Source organism: Cynocephalus volans, chromosome 1 (genome assembly GCF_027409185.1).
Source record: "Cynocephalus volans isolate mCynVol1 chromosome 1, mCynVol1.pri, whole genome shotgun sequence".
Lineage (NCBI taxonomy): Eukaryota > Metazoa > Chordata > Mammalia > Dermoptera > Cynocephalidae > Cynocephalus > Cynocephalus volans.
In genome coordinates this window covers 144909779-144920551 of record NC_084460.1, presented here as the reverse complement: position 1 = coordinate 144920551, position 10773 = coordinate 144909779, and the positions used below count along the sequence as shown (strand labels likewise).

The 10773-nt window shown below is 35.2% G+C and overlaps 2 protein-coding genes across 2 annotated transcripts; both read left to right on the top strand.

The window, feature by feature from the left end:
* The first annotated feature begins 1622 nt into the window (after window positions 1-1622).
* LOC134391423 (olfactory receptor 5K1-like) lies at window positions 1623-2588 on the top strand. The gene has a single exon (XM_063115476.1). The coding sequence runs from the start codon at window positions 1623-1625 to the stop codon at window positions 2586-2588; it is 966 nt and encodes a 321-aa protein (XP_062971546.1).
* A 6520-nt stretch (window positions 2589-9108) lies between these two features.
* LOC134391344 (olfactory receptor 5K3-like) lies at window positions 9109-10080 on the top strand. The gene has a single exon (XM_063115407.1). It carries the CDS (start codon window positions 9109-9111, stop codon window positions 10078-10080), a length of 972 nt encoding a protein of 323 aa, XP_062971477.1.
* The last annotated feature ends 693 nt before the right edge of the window (window positions 10081-10773 follow it).

The following is a 10773-nucleotide window of genomic DNA, read 5'->3' as shown; positions in this document are numbered from 1 at the left end:
ATCTTTCTTGATATCCTTCTAATGTGGTATTACAAAATTTGTCATGTCAGGTACAGTGACGACTACGATTAAACATTGAATTAGATTTTTAATAATGATACTGACTTAAGGCACATGAATGCAAAAATAGTGAACAAGAGGAGCATGAAGGCTACTTGTATTGGAAGCTTCAATTATCTGGGCAAAATAATGAATGGTAATGTGTTAGATAAGGTACACTTTTAAAATTTGCCCCTGTGTTACATGCTACTTGAGTTTGTATTCAAGAAGAAGGATCATACAATCTAGTTTACTTCTTAAAGAAATAAATTTTTGAAGGAAAAATCAAAGTATTATTCATGATAAGGGACTGTAAGTTTGTTCTTGGAAGACTTTCACAAAGAAATACATTGCCAGATACATTAACCAAGTATCAATCCTTCATCTTCAAAATATTGATCTCTAAAAAATCTCCAAAAAAAAAAAAAAGAAAGAAAGAAAGCTATGGTGAACTAGAATGAGATAAAATACTGAAATTCATTCTGACTCCTACTGACCAAGACGTAGAACTGCAAAACATCAGGTAAGGAAACAAAGTAATTCTATTAAATAATTCAAGTATGTGCATTGGATGTTATTTCTAACTTAGCTAAAAAATTAAAAGGCATATATATGTATGTGTGTGTGTGTGTGTGTGTGTGTGTGTGTACATATACACACATTTATATATAATAGTATAGGTATATAATTTTTTTGGCACCTGGCCGGTATGGTGACCCAAACTTGTGATCTTAGTGTTATAAGGCTGCATACTAACCAAATGAGCTAGCCAGCCAGCCCAAGGCTTATATTTAACAACTTAAAACAAATTAATAAAATTTGCAGCTAGTGCCTTTGTTTCTATGATTGGATTGTGAAAAAATAAAAATAGACCCATTTTAACCATGGAATTTTTATGACTAACATTTTCAGCTAGTATGTCCTAATCTTTCACTAAATAATGAGATGTGATAGTATTTAAAGCAAAACATAAATTTGTTCTTAAAAAATAGGGTTAAGATGAAAGGAGTTTCTCTTTTTCTAGTGTTAGATAAAAAAGCATAAAAGAAAGCCTAGTTTCATTTACTAGCTTTAATCTACTTCAGAAAATATTATACAATTTTCTGAGGAAACAGGAACATAGTAGAAAAGAGCCAATTCAGATGAAAGAAAGACACCTAAATATTTTTAAATAATCACTTTTGAATACTTTGCTCTGTAGTCTCAATTTGCAGAGACCAAAGAGGTCTCTAAGGATCACTGCTAGGAAACTGAAAACAAGTTCACCCATACGAGGACTTCTGGATGAGCTTGGATTGGAATAAATACTGCCTTTTCCCCACACCATTTTACAGCTCCATTCACAGAACCATAAGTCACAGCTAACCTAAAAATGCATACAATGTAATAAAGAAATAGTGCAGGCACATTTAGGAGGACCTGGGTTTTCTAGAAGTATGTGTGCCTGAATTCCAGAGACAGCAGCAGAAGATTGAATAAGATCCTCTACCTGTGGTACGAAGAAAAATGTAAATGGAAAATTATACACTCTCAATTAGAATCTTATTATCCTCGTAAATTCTGTCTCAACAGACAAAGTAGAGATGACTGAAGAAAACGACTCTTTGACAACTGAGTTTATCCTCATGGGATTTACAGACCACCCAGAGCTGAAGACCCTTCTGTTTGTGGTGTTTCTGGCCGTCTATCTGATCACCATGGTGGGGAATCTCGGTTTGGTGGTGTTGATTCACATGGAACGCCGCCTTCACTCACCAATGTACATCTTTCTGGGCAACCTGGCTCTGATGGATTCCTGCTGTTCCTGTGCCATCACCCCCAAAATGTTAGAGAACTTCTTTTCTGTAGATAAAATTATTTCTCTTTATGAATGTATGGCACAATTTTATTTTGCCTGTCTTGCTGAGACTGCAGACTGCTTTCTTCTGGCGGCAATGGCTTATGATCGCTTTGTGGCCATATGCAGCCCCCTGCAGTACCACACCATGATGTCCAAGAAACTCTGCATGCAGATGACCACAGGGGCCTACATAGCTGGAATCCTCCATCCCATGATTTATGTAGGGCTTTTGTTTAGGTTAACTTTCTGCAGGTCGAATCAAATCAATCACTTTTTTTGCGATGTTCTTCCATTATTCAGACTCTCCTGTGTTGACCCTTACATCAATGAACTGATGGTACTTACCTTTGCAGGGTTAGTTCAAATCTTCACCTTGACCATCGTCCTAATCTCTTATCTCTGCATCCTTTTCACAATATTCACAATGAAATCCAAAGAGGGAAGAGGCAAAACCTTATCAACGTGTGCATCTCACTTTCTCTCTGTCTCAATGTTCTATGGTTCTCTTCTCTTCATGTATGTTCGACCAAATTCTGTTGATGAAGCATATAAAGATATACCCGTTGCTGTTTTTTATACTCTAGTAATTCCTTTATTAAACCCCTTTATTTACAGTCTAAGAAATAAGGAAGTGACGAATGCTATGAAAAGAATTATGAAGAGAAAATGTAACGTTCTGAAACAAGTATCATCCCCTGTGGATAATTGATTTTAATCTGATAAACCTGTTTTCAAAATCAAGGAATGTTGAGAAAGTGGAAAATGGCCATTTTATAAAGTATTAAATTAGTAAAATATAATCCAGTGTGAATCAAATAAATAAGTTTGCAAAGTACAGATTCTATTTAAATGTACTTCAAAATCTTATCTGTTAGGAACCATCAGGAGCAAACTAAGTAATCAGTGAGACTATAGATTCTGCTATAGTGTAGCTAGTTACACTAGCAATTAATCGTGTCAGAGGGTAATTAGTTACAATTGTGAACAAATCCGAAGTTACTGTAAGAGAAGTTAGTACTTATAGTTAACTTCAATGATGCCTTTTACCCGGAGGCTTGGGGGTTCCATGAAGCCTTAGTCTTTTAGTTATGAAGTAGCATCATAAGTAAACTGTGCCTTAAAAGGTGAAAAAATGCTGATATTTGAGGAATAACCGGATGAGAATGACTTTACAACATAAACTGGAAATCATTTCATACTTGTATGCGGTAACATATACCCTCCCCCCCTTTTTTATAGCTTTCTTGTTCACCATTGTGTGTTTGTTCAACTAGTCTATTATGAACGGGTATTGAGAGTTTTCAATACTTACTGCAAATGCCTCTACTCGTCTGTTCATATGAAGCTTTTATGAATCACTTTTTTTTAGCTATATCTCTTGTACAAAGTAATGGGCTGAGTTTTCCTTTTTGAGCAATTCTGAAAATATCTTTCTTATAATAGGTGAGTTAATTCCATTTACAATAACTTCTATGACTTATGTAATTGGTTCAAACTCCATAATATTGTTTCATTTCATATTTACCAGCTGTATTATGTTATATTTACCATATATTTATTTGGATTGCTTTATTTGCTCTTTTATATTTATTCTGGCATTTCAGATGGTATGTATTCTTGTTTTAGTTTTTACCTTTATTACATAATCAATCCTCTTTTTCTGCATTTATGATGCTACATTTGGTTTGTCTGCTTTAAATAATATTCTTTGACTACTGTAAGCTTGTTTTACATAATTCACTCCCTTCTTCTCTGTGGCTGTCTTCACTTTTCTTAACTTTAGTATTGTTCCAGACTTTAGATTTACAGAGTAGCTACAGACAGTGCCCTTGTCTCAAGTTCCCCTAATGTGAACATCTTATATAATCATGGCACACTTATCCAAACTAAGGTGTTAACACTGATACAATACTGTTAACTCGATAACAGGCTTTATTTTGGATTTTAGCAATTTTTAAACAAATGTTGTATTTTTGTTCTGTGATCCAATTTAGGGTTCCATTTTACATTTACGTCTCAAGTCTCTTAGGTTTATTCCCATCTGTGACAGTTTCTCAGTCTTTTCTTGTCATTCATCATCTTAAAACTATTATAGAATGAAGGGGGGGAAATGTGATAATTTCAATAGATGGAGAAAAAGAAGTTGATAAAATCCAACATGGTAAAAACACTCCACAAATTAGGTATAGAGGAATGTACTTCAACATAATAAAGCCCACATATGACAGACCCACAACTAATATCATACTGAATGGACACAAATTGGAGGCTTTTTCTTTAAGATCTGGAACAAGGCAAAGATGTGCACTTTCTCCACTCTTATTCAACATAGTACTGGAAGTTCTAGTCAGCACAATAAGACAAGAGAAAGCAACAAAGAGCATCCAAATCAGAAAGGAAAACTATCTCTATATTCAGATGATGTGATCATATATATAGAAAAAGAATGAAATACTCCCATTTGCAACAACATGGATGAACCTGGAGAAACTTATGTTGAGTGAAATACAAAAGCACAGAGGGATAAATACTGCATCTACTCACTCACATGTGGGAGCTAAGAAAGAAAGAAGGAAGGAAAGACAGACCACAGTAGTGCATTGGTCTCACAGAGGGAGAGAACATTCCTTGGACTACAAAGTGGAGTGGAGGAGAATGGGGAGTGAGGGGGTTGGAGGTCGGGACAATTGGGTGGGGTACACAGGGTGCAAAAGCAATTTCTGGTTGTGAGTATGCTGCTGGTATGAATCTGGCCCTCACCTTATGCCACGAGGAGTGACAATCATCATTGTATCTCATGAATATTCATAAATAAATAAAGAAAGAAAAAAGAAAACCCTAAAGACTCACCAAAGAGTTACCAGAATTAATAAATGAATTCAGTATAGTGGCAAAATATGAAATTAGCACACAAAAATCAATAGCCTGTCTATATGCCAATAATGAAACAGATGGAGAAGAAATCAAGGAATTAATCCCATTTATAGTAGCTACCAAAAAAATTAAATAACTAGGAGTAAATTTTACCAAGAAGGTGAAACACCTCTACAATGAAAACTATAAAATATTGGTGAAAAAAATTGAAGAGGACACAAATAATGGAAACATATCCCGTGTTCTTGGGTTGGAGGAATTAACATCATCATTAGGGATAAGACTGCCTCTTCAATAATGGTGCTAGGAAAATTGGACATCATAAGCAGAGCAAGGAAACTAGATTTGCACCTTTCACCATAAACCAAAATCAACTCAAAATGGATTAAAGACTTAAGTATAAGACCTGAAACCATAAAATTACTAAAAGAAAACATAGGGAAAACACTTCAGGAAGTAGGACTGGGCAAGGGTTTTATGAAAAAGACCCCCAAAGTTCAAGCAATAAAAGAAAAAGCAAAGAAATGGGACAATATCAAACTAGAAGTTTCTGCACAGCAAAGGAAACAATCAACAGAGCAGAAAGAGAGCCTACAGAATGGGAGAAAATATCTGAAAACTGTACATCTGACAGGGGATTAATATCCAGAGTATATAAGGAACTCAAACAACTTCAGGGTAAACAATAATAATAATAATAAACCAAATAAAAAATAGGCAAAGGAACTCAGTAGAAATTTTTCAAAGGAAGACATACAAATGGACAACAGGTAGATGAAAAAATGCTCAACATCAGTAATCATCAGGGAAATGCAAATCAAAACCACACTGAGATATCATCTCACCCCAGTTAAACTAGCCATCATTTAAAAGACCAAGAATAATAATTGCAGGTGAGGATGTGGAGGAAAGAGAACTCTACTACACTGTTGGTGGGACTGTAAAATAATAAAGTCATTATGGAAAAGAGTATGGAAGTTTCTCAAACTGCAGATAGAACTACTATATGATCTAGCAATCCCACTTCTGAGTATACACCCAAAGGAATGGAAATCATCATGTCAATGGGATACCTGCACTCGCATGTTCATCACAGCTCTGTTTACAATGTCTAAGATATGGAACCAACCTAAATGTCCATTGATGGACAACTGGATAAGGAAAATATGGTATATATACACAATGGGATACAACTCAGCCATTAAAAAAAAGAATGAAATTCTGCCATTTGCAACAACATGGATGAGCTTGGAGAAAATTATGTTAAGTAAAATAAGCCAAGCACAGAAAGAGAAATACTGGGTGCCCTCACTCATAAGTGGGTGCCACGAAAAAAGGATGGAAGGATGGAAAGAAGGCAAGAAGGAAGGAAAGGAAAGAAGGAAGGAAGGAAGGAAGGAAGGGAGAGAGGCAACAAATAAAAGGGAGGAGGGAGGTAGAGGAAGGTTGAGAGAGATTGAGTAAGGGAAAAATTAAGTCATCAATTAATTTTTAAAAGTCCATATTATCCAAAGCAATCTACACATTCAATGCAATCAAAATACTAATGACATTCCTTACAGAAATTGAAAAAAACATTAAAATTTGTATGGAATCACAAAAAAACCTTGTATAGTTAAAACAATCGTGAACAAAAAGAGCAAAGTTGGAGGCATCACACTGCTTGACTTCAAAATATACTGTAAAGCTGTAGTAACCAAAACAGCATGGTACTTGCATAAAAATAGACAATTAGACTAATGGAACAGAATAGAGAGCCCAGAAATAAACCACTCACTGACAGCCAACTGATTTCTGACAAAAGTGCCAAGAATACAGCATGTGGAAAGGATAGCCTTTTCAATAAATAGTGCTGGGAAAATTGGATATCCACATGCAGAAGATTGAAATTAGACCCCTATCTCCCATCACACACAAGAAATCAACTCAATGGATTAAAGGCCTAAATTCAACACTGGAAACTATGAAACTACCAGAAGAAAACATAGAGGAAATGCAACACGAAATGGGAGTGGGCAGTGCTTTTCTGAGCAAGACTACAAAGGCACAGACAACTAAAGCAAAAATACACAAATGGGACTACATCAAACTAAAAACCTTCTGCACAGCAAGGGACACAATCAACAAAGTAAAGAAACAAACTACAGAATGGGAGAAATTGTTTACAAACTACACATTAGACAAGTGGCTAATATCCAGAATACTTAAGGAACTCAAACAACTCAACAGCAAAAAAATAACTCAATTAAAAAATGGGAAAAGGACCTGAACAGACATAGCTCAAAAAAAGACATGCAAATGGCCAACAAGCACATAAAAAAATACTCAAAATCACTAATCATCAGTGAAATACAATTTAAACCCACAGTGAGATACAATCTCACCCCAGTTATAATGGCTATTATCAGCAAGACAGAAAATAATAAATGCTGATGAGGTTGTAGAGAAAAGGGAACCCTTTCACATTGTTGGTGGGAGTGTAAATTGGTAAAGCCATTGTGGAAAACAGTATGGAGTTTCCTTAGACAACTAAAAATAGACATACCTTATGACCCTGCTATCCCACTACTATATACACAATCAAATACTATTCAGCTATAAAAAGAAATGATATCCAATCAGGAAACATGAAAGTTTCCAATAAAGGCTTTGTAGGATGTGGTAACAAATTCCACTCACAGACTGATGACCCTGGCTGATCCTACCAACCTTTTAGTTTCCTTTCCAAATCTTAATTATCTTTCACACCAAATTAATCTCACTTCCTCCAGTAACAGTCACACTACCTTGAGACTCTTTTCTGTTTTACATTTTTATGTACAGGGTGGTGAGCAGAAATGTAATGATAAGGTCAGATACAAAGTAATCAGCAAGGTCATCATCAAACAGAATTTAGTGAAGGTCATTTGCTTTCACCTCATTGTCTCACAGGGTGTCCTTAATTAATACCACATGGTTTATATGTTTTGGGGACCAGATCTCTCCAGAGAGACACATTAATGTCAGTGCAGAGAAATCCCCTTAGGATTTGATGGAAAACATTAAATTTGAACTGTAAGGAGCATAATTATTGACAATGACTTATTAGTAGTCTTTTGGATTTTCATTCTTTAAATCCCAGTTGTTTTAGAGACCATGGTTTATATTCTGAAATTCTATGGGAACTAAATGATAAACCAAATGATGATCTATCACAAAGCTCTTCTCAACGAAATCTATGTAAGAGAAGTATTCTAATTTTATTTACTTTTAATATTGGCATATTTATTTCTCTGAATTATTTAACAGTTTTTCATTGTTCTTACATATCAGCTCTTTGGTTATATTTTTAGCTCTCCTCAAAATGAAAGGCTATGGGGAACTAGGATGAGACAAAATACTGAAATTCATTTCTACTTTTTCTGATCAAGAGGCAGAATTTCAAAATGTAAGGTAAGAAAACAAAGTAATTCTGTTAAATATCTCAAGTATGTGCATTGATGCTATTTCGGACAGCTGAAAAATTAAAGGCTTATATTTAACAACTTAAAACAAATTAATAAAATTTGCAACTAGTGAGGTGGCTCCATGGCACAATGGATAGTGCATTGGACTTCTAAAATTTGCAACTATTGTCTTTCTTTTGATGATTTGATTACGAAAAAATAAACCCATTATAACCATGGAATTTATATGACTAGCATTTTCAGCTAGTATGTCCTAATCTTTCACTAAATGAGATGTGATAGTATTTAAAGCAAAACATAAATTTGTTCTTAAAAAATAGGGTTAAGATGAAAGGAGTTTCTCTTTTTCTAGTGTTAGATAAAAAAGCATAAAAGAAAGCCTAGTTTCATTTACTAGCTTTAATCTACTTCAGAAAATATTATACAATTTTCTGAGGAAACAGGAACATAGTAGAAAAGAGCCAATTCAGAGAAAGAAAGACACCTAAATATTTTTAAATAATCACTTTTGAATACTTTGCTCTGTAGTCTCAATTTGCAGAGACCAAAGAGGTCTCTAAGGATCACTGCTAGGAAACTGAAAACAAGTTCACCCATACGAGGACTTCTGGATGAGCTTGGATTGGAATAAATACTGCCTTTTCCCCACACCATTTTACAGCTCCTTTCACAGAACCATAGTCACAGCTAACCTAAAAATGCATACAATGTAATAAAGAAATAGTGCAGGCACATTTAGGAGGACCTGGGTTTCCTAGAAGTATGTGTGCCTGAATTCCAGAGACAGCAGCAGAAGATTGAATAAGATCCTCTACCTGTGGTACGAAGAAAAATGTAAATGGAAAATTATACACTCTCAATTAGAATCTTATTATCCCCGTAAATTCTGTCTCAACAGACAAAGTAGAGATGACTGAAGAAAACGACTCTTTGACAACTGAGTTTATCCTCATGGGATTTACAGACCACCCAGAGCTGAAGACCCTTCTGTTTGTGGTGTTTCTGGCCGTCTATCTGATCACCATGGTGGGGAATCTCGGTTTGGTGGTGTTGATTCACATGGAACGCCGCCTTCACTCACCAATGTACATCTTTCTGGGCAACCTGGCTCTGATGGATTCCTGCTGTTCCTGTGCCATCACCCCCAAGATGTTAGAGAACTTCTTTTCTGTAGATAAAATTATTTCTCTTTATGAATGTATGGCACAATTTTATTTTGCCTGTCTTGCTGAGACTGCAGACTGCTTTCTTCTGGCAGCAATGGCTTATGATCGCTTTGTGGCCATATGCAGCCCCCTGCAGTACCACACCATGATGTCCAAGAAACTCTGCATGCAGATGACCACAGGGGCCTACATAGCTGGAATCCTCCATCCCATGATTTATGTAGGGCTTTTGTTTAGGTTAACTTTCTGCAGGTCGAATCAAATCAATCACTTTTTTTGCGATGTTCTTCCATTATTCAGACTCTCCTGTGTTGACCCTTATATCAATGAATTAATGTTGCTTATCTTTGCAGGGTTGATCCAAATTTTCACCTTGACCATCGTCCTAATCTCTTATCTCTGCATCCTTTTCACAATATTCACAATGAAATCCAAAGAGGGAAGAGGCAAAGCCTTATCAACGTGTGCATCTCACTTTCTCTCTGTCTCAATGTTCTATGGTTCTCTTCTCTTCATGTATGTTCGACCAAATTCTGTTAACGAAGCATATAAAGATATACCTGTTGCTGTTTTTTATGCTCTAGTAATTCCTTTATTAAACCCTTTTATTTACAGTCTAAGAAATAAGGAAGTGACAAATGCTATGAAAAGAATTATGGAGAAGAGGAAGTGTTGCAACATTCTGAAACAAGTACCTTTCCTTGTGGATAATTGATCTTAATTTGAAAAATCTGTTTTCAAAAATCAGGAAATACTGAGGTAGTGGAAAATGGCCACTTTGTTTTGTTTGTTTGTTTATTTACCTTTGAACTGTTTTTATTTATCTTTTCCTGGTTGAATTCAGCCAACATTCCTCATGCTCATCCAAATTATCAAATTTATGTTCTTGGTATTGAGTCTATAATTCTGATATACAAGAATCTTTACTTAAGCACGTAACAAGATGCAAAGAAAGCTTATCCACAGAGAGGTTTCATGGTTGGTGTTTTCATGGTTGCTATTTTCAATTTCATGAGAGAGGTAATGTGAAACAAACTAATTCAAGTACTACAGGCTTTATTTTTGATTTTGGCAATTTTTAAACTAATGTTATATTTTTTGTTCCATGATCCAATCCAAGATTCCATTTTGTATTTACTCATCAAATCTCTTCAGTTTCCTCCTATCTGTGACAGTTCTTCAGTCCTTCCTTGTCTTTCATGACCTTGAAACTATTGAATAGTACTGCCCAGATATTTTTTAATAATGTCTTTCAGTTTTGGTTAGTCTGGTATTTGCTTATGGCTAGACTTGTCCTAGAGTTTTGAGGGAAGAATATCACAGAATTAAAGCACACTTCTCATTTTATCATATCAGGGGGTACATGATATCAACATGTCTTATTACTGGTGATATTAACCTTGATATT